The following is a 17169-nucleotide window of genomic DNA, read 5'->3' as shown; positions in this document are numbered from 1 at the left end:
ACCTTGAGCTATCATACAGTTTAACATTCACTGCCACCTGCTGCCGCTTTTCTTGTTCTTCCTCTAGCCTGCATTTTTGTGTATATTTTTTCTCGCTTTTTTTTTATTTGTTGTTTGCACAATTTTCAGACATTTTCCAGACGCGCAAGGACTCCGTAACAAATGGGCGAAAAAAACAAAAAGTAAAAAAGTTGCTATGACTTTGCCATCAACTTTTGCCAGGGCCGTCGCCGTCGTCGCCGCCGCCCGCTGTGCCACAGCCCTCAGCGAAGGGCGCCAAAGAAGCTGTGCGTTTTCCCTCCCCCTCAGCCTCCCACACACACACCACCCTCCCGCCCCCCCTTTTCGACGGTGCAATGTCCCCAGCCGCCCACGAAAAAAGAAAGGGTCTCGAGCTCGTCTCGTTTCTGGTTGCGCATAAAAGAAAAGAAATATTTCGTTCAGCTGCAGCACTCGGAAAAATTAAAAGCTAAAGATTGGTTTTGAGGAAAAAATTTTATTTTCACACTGGGAAAAAAGAAAAAGAAATAGATTCCTTTATTTTTCTTTAAGTGATTAATTAATACAAAAGTTGTTTACTATAAAGTATATTAAAAGAAATGATAAAGAGTTACATTTCAGTTTAAAATGAGTATTATAGAATCGGAAATCAATCATAACTAAGCTTAAAATATTGGCATTCCTTGAATAGGTATTTATAGATATTTATATATGATAATATTTTTTGAAAAATCAAATCTTAAAAAAAAAATTATTAATTTGTTTTCTTTTTTACGAAACTTCTGGTACATTTCAATAAATTTAACATGGTGTAAATGTAACATTCTTATAGAAATGTTTCCAGAAACATGTTGTTCCAAAAATATTTAATAAGAGATTAACATTTTGTTCATCTTCAATAGCATTTTAAATACTAAAAATAGTATACAATATATATATATTTTTAATAATTAATTTATTAAATACCATAATTTCTTTCCCCGTGTAACCTTGTTGTTGTTGTCGGAACACAAAAGTTGCCTTTTCCTGATGAGTTCCAAGAGGGGGGAAAGTCACAAGGAAATGCGCTTGGACTCACGCTCGCGTTGGCATTAAGTGAAAAATGTTCATTCGTTCTGCCATTTTTTCCCTACGCTTTTTTTTCGGATTCGTCTAATGAACTTCAAAAACATATTTGGCCCCATACTCGCACCCCTTCTGGGCCAGACTCCCCCCTGACTTGTCATCTTTTGTCTCTGGCTCAGCACCCAAAAAAAATGGCCACCAAAAAATGTTGAACGAAAAAAAAGAACGTGGTAAGAGAAGAGATTGTATAGCATCCTTGGCTTTGCCTTTGACACTGCAGTGTCGTCTTTTCCTGTTGGTTGCCCTGCTGCAGACATTTAAGGAGCACTCATTGTCAGTCCTCCTGAGTGCCTGTGTATATGTATATGTATGTATGTGAGTGCCGAAAAAAAGGAGTGCTTTCCACTAAGCCAAGATGGGAAGAAGTGGCTGTCAAGTCCTTTGATGGTGCTGCCAAAAAATATTACCCTGCAAACCCGGGAATGAAAATTGCCGGCAGATAAAAGTTGATTGACTTGCTCCAGGGGGAAAGAGAGAGAGATGATATATATTTAGGGAAAAGGCAAACAGAAATCGGCGGAAAACGTATCTTATCTCAGCACCTGAGGGCCATAAGGCAATGACGTTCATAAACTGGCCATAAACCAATCATTATTTGTTATAGATTTGGTTTCAGGCCAACTTGTAGTGACTTATTCTATAGTTACAGCGATAAGAAGTTTGATTTGTAAGCAGCTTTGTTAACGAATTTAATTTATATATATATGTTAAACTTATATTTTTAACTTAACTCTTTCACAGAGCCTGTGTCACACCAACGCCCACGGGTAGACGGTCGTACAGCGAGGAGGACCTCAACCGGGCCCTGCAGGATGTGGTGGCCAATAAGCTGGGCACTCGCAAGGCTGCCAGTCAGCACAATGTGCCCCGCTCTATTCTGGTCAATCGGCTGTATAAGATTCAGCAGCAGGACAGTGACCAGGAGCAGTTGGATCACCAAGAGCCCGATGCCGAGGACTCCAATGAGGACTCCAATGAACTCAGTCACCTGTCGTCCGAGCACAATGGCAGCGATCTGGGTGATGACCTTGATCGGGGAGGCTCTCCCAAGCTGGGAAGGCTACCGGGTGGGCACAGTGGCGCCGGTGGTAATTCCGATGGCTTACCCGCCATACCGCTGGATGCCAATGTCCTCATGCACACCCTCATGCTGGCCGCCGGGATCGGGGCCATGCCCAAGCTGGATGAATCGCAGACGGTGGGTGACCTGTTCAAGGTGCTGGGTCGAGGGATGTTGACCGAGCCGTTGCTCAGTCTCTTGGTGGGCAATCAGGAGAGCAATGGCAATGCCTCATTGCTGCTCCAACAGCAGCAGCAGCAACAGCAGCAACAGCAGCAGCAGCAGCAACATGTGGCCGCCGCCTTTCGCCATCGCCTGCCCAAATCGGAGACACCGGAGACAAACTCCTCGCTGGATCTGAATGAGGCGGGCGAGGATCCCATATTGAAGATTCCGTCCTTCAAGGTCAGCGGCCCGGCCAGCAGCAGCAGCAGCCTCTCACCGGGTCTGGTTCATCATAATAACAACAACAATAACAGCAACTGCAGCAGCAACCGGAATGGCAGCAATCGCAGTCCCCACTCCGCCTCCCCCATGCTGGCCGCTGCAGTGGCCCAGGGAGGTTACTCCTCTGGCAACAGTTTGCTACCCTCATCCTCGTCCAGCATACAGAAGATGATGGCCAGCAATATCCAGCGACAGATCAACGAGCAGAGTGGCCATGATGTACTGAGGAATGGCAATGTCAGCGATTGTAGTAGCAACAATGGTGGCGGTGGCTCCTCCTCATCGATGGGCTACAAGAAGCCCAGCATATCGGTGGCCAAGATTATCGGCGGCACGGATACCTCGCATTTCGGGGCCTCACCCAATCTCCTGTCGCAGCAGCATCATCATCCCGGTCACCTCAGCCACCACCAGCAGCAGCAGCTCAATGCCCAGGATGCGGGCAAGGGGACTCGGCCCAAGAGAGGTAAATACAGGAACTATGATCGTGACAGTCTGGTCGAGGCAGTGAAGGCTGTTCAGAGAGGTGAAATGTCAGTCCATCGAGCGGGCAGCTACTATGGTGTGCCCCATTCCACGCTGGAGTACAAGGTCAAGGAGCGTCACCTGATGAGACCGCGCAAGCGGGAGCCCAAGCCACAGCCGGATCTGGTGGGTCTGACGGGACCCGCCAACAAGATCCACCTGGACAAACTGAAGCCGGGCAATCACAGTGGCTCCAAGCTGAGCAATGCCCTCAAGAACAACAGCCCGGCGGCAGCAGCAGCGGCGGCAGCGGCTGCAGCAGCTGCTGCGGCTGCCACGCCCAATGGGTTGAAACTGCCCCTCTTCGAGGGTGCCCCACACCAGCTTCCGTTCCAATCGAACATGTTCTGGCCACAACCAAATGCCACGAATGCCTATGGCCTGGACTTTAATCGGATGGCGGAGGCAATGAGGCAACAGCCAACACAGGGAGCAGGTGGAAATCACCATGGACCGATGAAGAGTGCCCTGGAGATGGCGGAGAATATGTATGATGGCATCATCCGCAAGACACTGCAATCGAGTGAGTCATCCTCCACGGGAAATGGCAGTTCGGCCGGCAATGGTAGTAGCAATGGGAATGGTCATGGTCATGCCCTGCTCGATCAACTCCTAGTGAAGAAGACACCTTTGCCGTTTACGAATCAAAGGAGTAATGATTATGCCGCCACCTGTTCCAGTGCCAGTGCGGAGAGTGTCAAGAGATCGGGCAGTCCGTTGGGAAACTATGCGGATATCAAGAGGGAACGCCTCAGTGCTGATAGCGGCGGGAGCAGCGATGAGGAGCACTCCAGTAGACACACACCGGCCAATAATAACAACAGTGATCTGGCGCACAACAAGAACAAGAGCAGCGCCTCCTCATCCTCCTTCACAGCCAGTGGCAATGGTCAGCTCAATGTGACAGCCAATGGTAATGGTAGAAGCAGCAGGATGACATCACGCGACTCGGAGACGGATGCCAGCAGCCTGAAGAGCGCGGAAAGTGGCTGCCACCACCAGCAGCAGCATCACCACCATCACCAAAACCACAAAACAATGGATCTCAATGGCAGTCGCATCAAGTGCGAATCCGAGGCAGAGGAAATGGGCCCCTCGGGCAGTCCCATACTGCACGAGAAGCTGGCCCAGATCAAGGCCGAGCAGGTGGAGCATCAGCAGCAGTTATAGGAGCAGCCACCGCCACCACCACCACCACCACCGTTGGCCACGAATCATCCAGCTTTCGCCTGGCCACCGCTGGCCGCCCACTACTACAGCTTCTAGGGGGATCGGAGGCGGTATCTAAGACCGGTATTGGTATGAGGGGGGGATTGAAGGGGACTAAACCAAATTAAGCCACGTTTTTTGATAGTACCATACAAAGCACTATACGGAAATATATATATATATAGGATATATATATATAAACGCAAAGAGTGGTAAATGTGCGCTAGCTCTTAGTTAATGTGTAATCAAACATAATACAAAAAAAACAAAAAAAAACAACCAACAAACAAACAAAGAAACATACATGCAATATGTATATTTTTGTTTCGTTTTGACAATCGACAAATAGGCATTCTCTTGTACAAACCTAAAACAAAAAACAAAAATAAGAAAAACAAAACTAAAACCTTAAGACCAAAAACAAAAAGCAACAACAACTGAGCAAAAAACCAAGAACCATTTTCATTTTGCATTTTTTGTTTTAAATTGAAATTTTTGATTTGAATGGATGTCCTGAAAGAACATATAATGTGTTAAGAATGCCACAGAAGTTGCTCAGGATTGGATATCTTATTAAAAGTAGTTACTTTTGCGTAATCTTTTAAAAGAATCTTAAATCCAAAGCACTTTCTGCGGCAACCCTGATATAAAATCCCTTGAAAAAGTACACCAAAGTAAGCTATAAGATTTAATACACCAACAAAAACATTCTATAGCATACTTTTGTGCTTACTTTTCAAGAGATGTGAAATCTCTTCAGGCTTCCATATCATAAATATATATTTTTATTGAGCAGATCCAGCAGTCCAATGGGATATATAAATAGCAGAAATATAAAGCCAACAGCAAAAGCAGTTACAACAAGCCAACAACAACTTAAATGACGTCTGCATGCCAGTGTCTTTTGGTCTTTGACCTTCGATTTTCACACATTCCATAAGCAAATATGTACTTATGTTCCATATATATATATTATAAATATATATATCTGTAGTTTTTCTACAATTTTCTACGAATATTGCCAGCCAAGAGAACGCATGCAGATGTCCTTGACATAGACAGAATGAGTAATATAGCCAACAAACTACAATAACTACAACAAGACCATAATGACAACAACAGCAGCAACAACAACAACATCTACAATATCCGATCAATAACAACAACAACAACCAGCAAACAGCAATAATAATAATAACAAAACAAGAGACTCTACAAACAACAAAAGAAGTAACACCACACCACACACACAAAAGAAATAGCTAAATTCAAAAAAACTTAAAGAAAATTAACCACAAAAATTCTACATTTTATTATGATTTCACAAAAGATGATAAAAAAATACAACAAACAAAAAAGAGAAACGAGTAAAAGAAAACAAAAAAACGGAAATCAATAAACAAAGCTGCCTTCACATTTACAAATTAAATAAATTAGTAAGCAAAGCGAAAGAGAATGAAACGTTAGGACGAAAGCACACAAAATAATAATTAACAAGAAAGAAAAAGCAAACCCAAAACCGCAGATCAAAACACAAAATTTAAAAACCAAATCCCCCCATTTAAATTTGTTTATCAAAATTAAAAAGTAAAAAACATAAAACATTGCTTTCCATAAAATCACAAACCATTTTTATTTTCTTTTTACAAAAAATTTGTACACATATTGAACTAAATTAAGCAAAATTATAAAGTGTTTCGGTGTTTATATACAAAAAAAAAAGGATAAAATTTCCAAAAAAAAATGTGTTTAGACTAAAATTAAAAATTTATATCGAAAAATTAAACAAAATTTCACGATATTGGCTTAAAAAGTAAAAATAAAAATTATTGTGAGAACACACATTTCATGTACAGTCCACCAAAAGCAAAAAAAGAAAAGCATAAATATATAAAAACAAAGACTTTATATTACTATATACTATATGATATATATATTTGTATATTTATGTATGTGTGTGTCTTCATCACTACGCGTATACCTCAAACCAAACACATGATCATTTTGAGCAAACTAAATATATTTAAATGTACTTATATACACTCTACAAACACACACACCTCTTTTACAGGAGAGCAAAAAAACATATTTACACAGCCCCCTCAACCCATCCCGCCCTTTGAACCCTGAACTTTTGGCCCTCCTTTCGACGTATCTCTATAACTCTATATATATTTCGTTTGAATTTGAAATTCTATCTATGGGTAAACAAGAACAACAACTAACTAAATGTCTGCGTAAATGAAAAATAGATGAAGAAAAATATATAAATGTACCTAAAAACATATTTTGTGTGCTAGCTAGTAAGTGTCAAAAAAAAAGAAAAAAACAAAAATCATACAAAAGCGATATACAATATATTTAAAGAAAATGAAAACAAGGAAGAATTGTCGGTAATACATATTTGAAAATATTTAGTAAATTATAATACAAGATGATGAAAATCCAAAAGTATGGCAAGGTATAATTGTGGAAAATCGTTGAAAATCATTTATGGGCATTTTAATATTCAACAAAATTAAATATTATTATACTTTCCACGATGCAAAAAAAAAAAATGGATAAGAAAAAAACAATTTATTGGCTTAACTCCCAAATTAAATTCGATGTGCATAAATGTTGTGGTTTAGTATCAAAAATCAAGCGGAAAACTAAAAGTTAGGAACTAAAAGCTGTAAAAAACATAAAAATTATTAAATTATGCATTTGGAATAACAAACAAAAGTAAGAAAAAATGAATACAGAAAAAGGAATTCTGAAATAAAACTGTTTATTATATAAAAGAAAAATGAGAAGAAGCAGGAAAGTAGGAAAGGAAATAAATCAAAAAAAGTATTTATTGCTAATTTAATTATATTTGAAGTATACATACATATTTATTATATACATACATATATATTAGACACACTATCTGTGATTAATAATCCAAAATTTTGAAGAGCATTTTCTGAAATAATGTTGGCTAGGCGCATATGCAAAAAGACAAAAAACAAAACAAACAAACAAATAAAAAAAAACCAGAGAAAGGAGCGATGAACACACACCCAATTCGGGAAATTGTAGACAGATCGGATACAAAAATCAATCACATCAACAACAACAGCAGAGAAACCAAAACTAAAACCAAGCACAAGCTATTTAAGCCAACTTGCAGCGGGGAATCCCCCAAAGCTGCGTTTGGCCCAAAAAGAATTTCTTAAGCTACGGCAAAAACATCACTAAAAAACAAAACAGCAACGGATGAAAAACTGTTCAGAACATAAATAGTTGTATATATTTTGGAATAATGTTTACTCGAAAACTAACCAGTTCAAGTCAAAATTAAATACAGAAGCAGTCTTTTATAATGCAAAATTATACAAGAGGAAATTATAAATACTAAAATACAATTTTGCAAAAAAACATTTAATGAAACTAAGGCAAAAATATCGATGTAAAAAGAAACCGGTAAACAAAAAATCAAAAAAACTTAAAATAATAAACAAGATAAAGTGCAATTATACGGATTAAATAAGCAAATTTAAGAAAACGTTATAAAAACCAGAAAAGAGGTGTGTTAAAAGTGAGAAGAATATTTCGAAGCATGTTTAGCTAAAAAAATAAAGAAAAGAAAAGAATTCCAAGGCAACTGATAATGACAAGAAACAAAACGAAACAAAAAACAGACAGCAAAAAACCAACTTCCCGGAAGTACAGTGCGTTTCTCAACTAAAAGACATGCAATAGACACCAAGCAATGCTTAATTTTTTATAGTCTTTGTCTTGAACTATTCGCAACTCTCTATTGTTTCACAGGATCTGAAACGCACTGTACTGAGGAAAGGGGCCTTTGTGGCTATATAGATTTTCCTTATAGGAAAATACTCACAAAACATGGCCATAAGCTATATAAATAAAAACCAGATAGTAACTGCAAAAGTCGAAAGTCGAAATGTCAACCTAGTGGTAGGTCTAAACACAAATATGAAAAAAAAAAATGAATGAAAACAAACCAATCGAGTGTAATTTGAGTAACAGCTTGAGAATGTTGAATTGTATAGAATTTTTGCATGTTCACCTGATTTGAGAATTTTTGGAATACTTTCAATATTTCGAATTCGATTCAAGGAGAGCATGTGAAAACGCTCAGGTACGTGTTTTATTTTTTCGGAGAGAAACAAGATTGATTACCCATACATTACTTATTCTTTGTTTTACTACAACATAATAGTTAATATTTGTAAAAAATAAAAACAAAACAAGAAAACAAAAGCGATAAACGAAACAAGCTAAAATTGATATATTAATAATATAATTGTTTAAAGTGGTTTGAGATAACTGAGACAGAAAGAGAGAGAGTTTCTAGCGTGCTTAAAGAAATTGCTCACATTTGTGTATAAAAAAACAGTCTAATCTAATTTGTTCAATGCGAATCAAAATTTGCTGAATATAAGTGCATATACATATACAATTAGTGTTTATTTTCGACCTTAGTTTAGCGCCTAAAATGATTACGATTACGAAATGATGATGATTACCATTAGTTACGATCTATAACTGTAGGCAAATCCAAAATTTCTTCACATAAATCAATCAATCAACTTCTATTTTCACACACACACTAAATATATATATTATTGTAGTTGTAACTACTTATAATTATTATTCTATTATTATTATTATAACGACTATTTGATTAGCGCGTTGTTAGCCTCGATTTACTATGGTTTGTACATATTAGAAAACATTTTTTGTATGGTATTCTCCTCTATATATTTTTTTATTACTAATTACTTATTATTACTAGCATTATTATTATTCTCTATTTTTATTGACTTCTTAAATGGGCAACATCATTTGAACTATAGTGCAATTGTTTCAAACAAAACCAAGCAACCAACAACAAATATATTAACATTTAACGATTAATATGTTTAATTTACAAGCTTTCTTTGCCAAAATGCCAAGAAGGATATGATGATATGACGATGAATCAAGCAAGAATCGAAAATCAAAAATCATTTTAAGTGCACATAAATCTTTTTTTAAAATAGGTCTTAAACTACGCCTAGGTTTCCAATTATTATGCGCACGCTTCAATCTAAATGAAATCAACAAAAACGAAACCCTTTCAACTCAAAGCCAAATTCTTCACGTTCTCATTGTCAAAAAAAAATAAATAAATAAACAAAGAAACATCACAAAACTCAAAACTTTTCTCCTAAGTTCAACTTGAGCGACCGAAACAACTTAAGATCAGCAAAGATCCGAGCAAAAAACAAGCGAAAACTGCTAAGAAACAATAGCCCAGACGTGACAACAACCAGCACAGACAACCAACAACAATAGCCCAAAAATAATTGAACTAAAAATTGAAAACATCAATAAACAATTAACATAAACTATATAATTAATTAATATAATAAAAAGATGGATAAATATTCAAGCCTAAAGCTTGAAGCAGCTCAGATATAAAAATCCAAACAAAACAGCCTAAAGTCGATTGTACTTTTCTTTTTTCTACCCACAAATACAACCAACAACAACAACAACCAAGCAGCAACCACAATTTTATTAAACAATAGTACTACTCTTACTACAGAACTTAAATAGCCACAAATAAAAATAGAAATAGCCACAGCAATTAACTTTAATAAAAAAACACAAACACAGAAGCCGATTTTCAAAACAGATTTGTATTCATAGCCACATAACCATAAACAATAGCCACATAATTAGCAATGACAAGATAGAATCCAGATACAGATCAGATAAAGATACAGCTACAGATCAGATACAGATACAGAATCAGCAGAATCAGAAATCATAATCCCCGAATCAGAAAAAAGAAGCAGCACGAAATCGAACTGCAAAAGGCAAAACAATTTTAAAAATAACAAACTCTATATAAAAATGAAAACGAAAACAATTTTTATTTCAATTATTAACTTTAAATACAACAACAAACAACAACTCCACACAGTTACAGTTACAACAACAACAACAATAGCCCTAGAAAAATAATATTCATAATTAATCAATCAAACCAACAACTTCAATAGTTATAAGCAATTGGCATAAACAACAAGATCAACCACTAAACAAATAAAAATACAAACAAACAAACCTAAATCTTAGCCAGGCAAAAGTTTTGAGAATATTTTTCATTATTTTTACAAAACAAACAAAAAACAAAACAAAACCAACTGATGTAAGTACAATTCATAAAATTAGACTTTCGGTAAACTACAAACACAGAAATAGAACACATAAAGCGATCTTTTTTTTTGCATTTACATAATCACTACAGAATCAAGAGAAATAAATAACAAAAAAAACAACAAAAGCCAATAAGCAAATAAAAAAAATTCGCATTATTATTAGCAATAGCCCATAAGTACACAAAATGTATTTAGCATTAAAGCTAAGACAGAAAAACAGAGATTTAAAAAAAAAAACAGAAAGTGAAGAAAAACTTAAAACTGCAGCAAAAACATGTGAAATTTATTTTGTACTGCGAATAAATCCAAAATATATATGTTTAATTTCAATAAGTAATTTATAATAATATTGAAATTTTTGCTTAATTTTCAATTACACACAAAAACAATTGTAATAAATATATATTGTAAACCTTAAATTAATATTTACAGCAGCAAAAGCAAGAGCAAAATTCTTTGTTTAGTAAAGCGTGCATAATTGTTATTATATATTACACACCGACACATAACTAAGCTTAAGTTTATAATTTTCGTTATCCCTATTATTTACTTATTATGTTTTAAACGCAAAAAAAGTAAATAAATAAATAAAAAAAAAACAAGATATATACAATATATATATTTACGAATTACGAAACGTTTATTAATAAAAACAAAAATATTTTAGTTCAACAATTTGCTTTTTATTTCGTTTTGTTACCACAGGAGGCTTTCGTTTCACAATTTAAACAAAATCAAATCAGAGACAGACACAATGCAGAGAATAAGAAACGAAACGAAACAAAATATGAATATTAAATTAAGCACAACAGTCTAACAATTGCAAAACAAGATACTTAAATACCATTATATGCAATAGTTATAATTGACAGATGACAGAATTATCTATAAACTGAACAATAGCCCAAAGTAAATATTGGCCTTGATAGGAGGGCGGGAAAATCTTTCTAACATGGCCAATATTTGCTCCATTTTCACATGCAAGAGATGAGCAAATAAACAATTGGATTGCAATTATCAACAACAACAACAAGAACAACAACCACCAACAGAACAACAACAAAGGCAATTGAAATTTTTTAATTTCAAGTTTATTAATTTGTTTATTATGGTTTTTTATTTCACTTCACTTTCGACATTTTTAACCCCGGAAAGAAAACTCTATTAGAAACGGCAAAAACTATTTCAGACGAGCCAAAGGAATCGTATATCTAAACTCAACACAGCTTCAGGGACCAACTAAAGAAGAAATGATTTAAAATTTAAATAAAAAACAACTGGTAAATTAAACTAAAATGTAAAAACAGAAACATCTAAAACTAAAATGGACAAAAACTAAAGCTAAAACAAGTTTCGAGGCATATCTTAAACAGAATTAAATGAGAAGAAAATTAACAATGGAAACATGACTAAAAATTTCTGAAAACTTTCGAAATTCTATGAAAGGAAAATTGTATGTGTGTGTACATAAAAGAGGAGGCAACCCTTTTGGTAATCTATATACAATATATATTATATATATTTAGCGTGTCAAAAACAAAATAAATCTAAAGGAACAAAAATTATCTAAGAGCGAGGCAGCAGCAGAAAATATATTTCAGGCAAAGTAATTTGGATATTTCTGAAACAAAAAAACAAAAGAAATTCTATTTGTAAGGCAAAACTGTATACGATATGCAAGATGAAAAATTTAAACTAAAAACTGGATTAAGTGTAAAAACATGCATACATTTTTGGATGGCAAAGTCGAAAACAGAATATTAAAAAAAAACATGATTGAAGAAGACCCTAATTTATATAGATCTAATTATTATTTTACTTTGGTGTAAATAACAAAAATCGATTGGGGATTTTCTACAAATCGAAGAAATGATAAACCCAAAAAAAAAAATTAAAATTAATAAAGTAAATTCAAATTAGCAAAATTTTTGTCAACAAATAAACAAAAAACCAAACAAAACAAATGACCTAGTAAATGCTAAATTCAAATTTATAGTACATATTTGTATATGTATGAGTGTATTGCATAAGTTCGATGTGAGTGTATAACAATTATTATTAACATTATGCTTGCCACTTTGTTTTCACTTAACCAAGTTATTTTGTTCGTAAACAAAATCAAAGTCAAACTGAATAAATTAAAAGCCAATAAAAAGAGCAACAACAAACAACATGTGCTGATGTGCGGAATTCCAATTGAATTGCAATAAAAACAAAAAGAAAAATTAAAACAACAACAATAAGAACTAGTTGAAAATATTCACGATGAGAAAAACGAAACAAAACATTTCGAACTAAATCAAATGTATGGCAAAAACATTGTAAAAAAGTATAAAAGCAGACGACCAGTTGAGGAAGATACAAGGATACAAGGATACAGGCAAAAATTTGCAAAAAAGAAAATATAAGATTTGTGTATATTTGTGAACAGAAAATAGCAGGTGTATACAATAATGTCAGAAAAGCAAACTACAGAAGAAATGAACAACATGCAGATGATGGGAGAGTGGAAATACAAAACCCCAAACAAAACTATTAACTTGTAATGATGTGAACTTGGAGCATACTCTCAGTATTTTTATGAATACTGTCAATAAAAACATTAATAAAACATTAAATAATAACTAGTTTCATTTCAGATTAACTGCGGGGAAGGAGTAGTTGCAATTGATAATATATAAGTAATTAAAATTTCAATTGAACTATTATTTACTTATTTTATTTTTTCTATACCTTTGCACCTCTATAAATCATATATATTCTTGATCAGCATCAACAGCCGAGTTGGTCTGGCTATGTCTGACAATAATTTCATTTCTTCAAAATTGTATAAGGGGTTACATCGCTAAAATTGTCAAATATTGATAAAAATTTTAATTTTAATTTTAATTAAATGGAGTATGCAGATTTATTAACCTTATAAACTAGAAAAACTAGCATCGGAACGCTTTCTGAATTTAAATTAACGAGTTTTTTAAACTTTGATTTGTCGAATAAAATTTCATATAAAAATATCGTTATATATTGATTCAAAGATTGTGAATTTTTAATTAAGTATAAATTCAGTTTTTTTTTATTGTTTACCTAATTTTTTTTTACCTAATTTTTAGGAAGTTTCTGTTCAGTTTTTAAAATTTTATCTTAAATGTCGGATTGCTTATGTTGCTAGTCAAATGTTGCTTGCAACATGTTGAGCCACCCAGAATGATGCTAGCAATCATCAATTTTACACAGATGCTTCAGCAGGGCAATGATTTAAATTCTTATTATTTCCATTTCTCATTTCCAAAAAATAAAGTTGGCTTTGCTTTTAAGAGTATGTATTTCGTTTAAATTGAATTAAAAATTCACCAGATGAACTTCGTTTTCGATCAGAGCAGACAACTATAAATGTTTTCATAAAAACCCAAAAAAAAATAAATAAAACTTTGGTAAATTGTTTGAAAGTAAAGTCCCAAAATTCGTAAATTCTCACCATGAAGGACTCTTACCGTCCCGACTGCTGTCCCATTCAAGATCCAATTCCCCACGATGCCACATCCTTTGTGCGCGACATCTCCAAGGAGCTGGAAAAGCTTTGCCGGCGCCACCAGCGGATGTTCGTGAAGCGTCGTCGGCTAATGGAGATGGCTGTGCCCAGGGTACGGGTGGGCCGTTTCGTGCCCAAGTGCGCCTGTCCCTTCACCAAGTCCATCGAGATGGTGTATCCCTGCCAGGCGGAGAGTCACACCCGTACCGAGCAACTGGCCCTGCCAACCGTACGCCGCCTGCTCTTCCGCCGGCGAGCGGCTATCCTTGCCGGCGACGAGATCGGCGAAGCCATCCTGAATCGATTGCTGCGCTACAGCTACATGTCGCTCTACAGCCGATTGGCCAACTCCCAGCCACTGAAAAAGCCGTGAGTTAACTTGGAAAAAATCCATTATTTTACAGTTTTATCCATTTTCAAATTTCAATAAAATTTACCATTTATGATTCGATTTTTATACCATTTTCAGTAAAAAGAAAAAGAAGAAGACGGACAAACAGTTGGCCAAACAAAATAAATATATTGCAAAACTGGCGAAACCAAAAGTTCCCCCACAGCCACCAAAGCCAGAAAAGAAAGTAGGCGAAATCGATGAAGCACGTCTGAAGGCTTTGTCCAGTCCCAAGGCCTATGTGGAGGAGGTGAAACCCAAATGGGAACTAACTCCCGAGATGAAAAACTACAAGGCATCCAAAAGGCTCAAGGTTATAGCCTCACCAGTCCAGAGGGAAAATGTGCACATTAACGAGAATCCGGAGAAAGTAAATCCAACTGCACTTAAATACAAACGTAAGTTTCCTTTTTCTATACTTATATTTGGTTTCATTTTAGACCCTTAAACCAGCCCTTTGTATTCGATATTTAATTCTATATTTCTTTTGTAATTATTTCATTAATTTTTCATTACTCAATAGCGAGTGCCCGCATCAAGGAAATGGCCGAACCTCTAAAGACTCGCGATGCCAATCAGGGCTTGACCGATGTCAAGGAAAACCCTTTTGGCATCTCTCCCAATGCCCTCAAGTACAAGCCAACGTCACGCATCAAGGAGCTGGCGGAGCCCAAGGAGTTCGAGAATACTCACATCCGGGAGAATCCCTTTGCCATTTCACCCGCCGCCCTCAAGGCCAAGGCCTCTCCGCGACTCATCGAGCTGGCCAAGCCCAAGGGCGGTTAGATGTGGATATGAAGGTCATACATATTGCAATACGTTTCGGTGTTATTATAGTTTTAATTTTTCGGCCATGTTTGGTATTAAGTTTCCCATTAAATTTGTATTTTGGTTTATAAGAATTTCTGCTTAACTATGTGAACTCTTTTGGGACTCCAAAGATGTTTATCAAGATTTTAAAGGGGTTTATGGGTTTCATATAAAAAAAAATAAATATGCCTTGAAGAAAATGCTTACAACTAGGGAATGTGACAAATGTGTCTTGTTTTTTAATTTAAGCCCAGGGTAAAAAGCTTTAAAAAAGCTTTAACAGTGAAAGACTCATTTCCGACCCTATAAATAATTTATTTGATCTTGATCAGCATTAAAATCCGAGTCGATCTAGCTATGTTCCGCCAAATTTAATTTTTTGCAAATTTTTTGTAAAATTTTATAAGGGGTTACATCGTTAAAACTTTCAAAAATTCAAAAAATATTAAAAATTTTAAAATTATAAATTCAGTTTGCAGATTTGTTAACCTAATAAAAACTAGCATAGGAACGGCTTCTGAATCGAAATTAATGCTTTTTTGGCTTAGTTGTGATCGATCGAAACTGCAATTATAACATCCTTTTTCATTCCTGATTCCAAAGAAAAGATTCATATCGGCCAACTCCAATCGACTTATAAAGGGTGAAAGAGATCTAAAAACTGAGTTATCCCTAGATCGCTTTCACCTTTTAAAGACGATGGGGATTTTATTATATTCAAAATCAATGCTTTACTTTCTTAGAACAGATTGCAGAGATATGGGAATAATAGGAAACCCTTTCCATACTATATTCCAATCTCCATAATCTATGGTTGGCCTGTGCTTTTTAGAGCTGCACTTCAGATTCTTGGCTCGGCTAGCTTTAGGACTCGTGGTGTGGGTTTGGCCCTCAGGGCACGTTCTGACACCTTGAAGGGAGTCCTACGGTAGATTCCATCCTCGCGCACCTTTGGCTTGGCCAGTTCCCAGATACGCTGAGTGGCTCCGTTCCAATCTTGCCTCGATGGACCTTTGACGGTCCGCTTGTGATCCTTTTTGTTTGGCTCTGCCAAGCGAAGAATCCTTGGAGTAGCTGTCAACAACAAAAGGAAGTAATATTTAATACAGTTTAATTGGTAACTTTTAAATACTATTTTAACCTTCATATAAAAGGGCACTCGAGGAAATCCTATAGGGATCACGATGCTCCTTGAAAGGCGTTCGGTGGAGGGCTAAGCTTAGCAGACGATCACTGGGCTCAAAAAACTTCATGGCACTGGTCAGCTTCCAGGGTTTGGCTCCACATTCCACAGGTCTTTGCCTACTCTTGGCCAGCTCTTTGAGGCGATCGGAGGCAGTTGAGTAGAAGTTTAAAGCCCGAACGACTCTGTTGTTCAGTTGTAACAATTTCCGGGCGGGAATTAAACTGCGTAGCTGTGCTCGCGGCTCACGAAGACGAGGTAAGTTACTTCCTATGGAAAGTCTAAGAAATTGCTAAAGTTTAAAGGTCTTGGGTTTAATTTTTCACTTTCATAACTTACTTGCCATGAGTTAACTTTCTTTTTTGGTTTATTCTCTGACTTTCCATATATTTCTGCATCTCCTTCATGCGTATCCCCTCACTAACCAATTATATCGACGACCTCAGCAGTTGCAACTCAAAACGAAAGTAAGTCCATACTTACCGACGTTTGGAGCACTTTCCATTGTATCTGAAATCAAGAATAGCCTGGCGGTATTTTTCCAGCTCAACCATTTGCTCCCAAGTCGGATTCTGGGTCTGCAAGTACTTGACATGCTTCGAATAGTCCCGGAACATCCTTTCCCAGAAAGATTGGAGTGCGTTTTTGCTGCTGGACATGATAGATGCTGCTCAGCTTAGTTCACAATAA

The 17169-nt window shown here is 36.1% G+C and overlaps 3 protein-coding genes across 6 annotated transcripts in view; 2 read left to right on the top strand and 1 right to left on the bottom strand.

The window, feature by feature from the left end:
• The window catches only part of Eip93F (Ecdysone-induced protein 93F), a 71839-nt gene extending 58655 nt beyond the window's left edge, over positions 1 to 13184 (top strand). For all 4 annotated transcript variants that reach the window (XM_020961559.2, XM_086839490.1, XM_086839491.1 and 1 more), the window contains one exon: positions 1867 to 13184. In XM_020961559.2, the coding sequence (XP_020817218.2) occupies positions 1867 to 4327 (2461 nt within the window). In that variant the 3' untranslated portion in view covers positions 4328 to 13184. The remainder of the gene's footprint in view (positions 1 to 1866) is intronic.
• A 673-nt stretch (positions 13185 to 13857) lies between these two features.
• LOC110191020 (Testicular haploid expressed gene) lies at positions 13858 to 15388 on the top strand. The gene is made up of 3 exons (XM_020961736.2): positions 13858 to 14464; positions 14565 to 14884; positions 15010 to 15388. Exons 1-3 carry the CDS (start codon positions 14043 to 14045, stop codon positions 15270 to 15272), a joined length of 1005 nt encoding a protein of 334 aa, XP_020817395.1. The 5' UTR covers positions 13858 to 14042; the 3' UTR covers positions 15273 to 15388.
• Positions 15389 to 15911: 523 nt separating this feature from the next.
• LOC110191168 (uncharacterized) lies at positions 15912 to 17138 on the bottom strand. Its single transcript, XM_020961928.2, has 4 exons — positions 16963 to 17138; positions 16819 to 16899; positions 16438 to 16760; positions 15912 to 16370 (listed from the first exon to the last, which is right to left on the bottom strand). The coding sequence occupies exons 1-4, from the start codon at positions 17136 to 17138 to the stop codon at positions 16138 to 16140; spliced, it is 813 nt and encodes a 270-aa protein (XP_020817587.1). The 3' UTR covers positions 15912 to 16137.
• Between the last annotated feature and the right edge of the window lie 31 nt (positions 17139 to 17169).

This window comes from Drosophila serrata, unplaced genomic scaffold, assembly GCF_035046125.1.
Source record: "Drosophila serrata isolate PLE 108 unplaced genomic scaffold, ASM3504612v1 contig_376, whole genome shotgun sequence".
In the NCBI taxonomy this organism is placed as follows: domain Eukaryota; kingdom Metazoa; phylum Arthropoda; class Insecta; order Diptera; family Drosophilidae; genus Drosophila; species Drosophila serrata.
The sequence above is the reverse complement of the archived record's forward strand: the minus strand, read 5'-3'. Positions and strand labels throughout refer to the sequence as shown.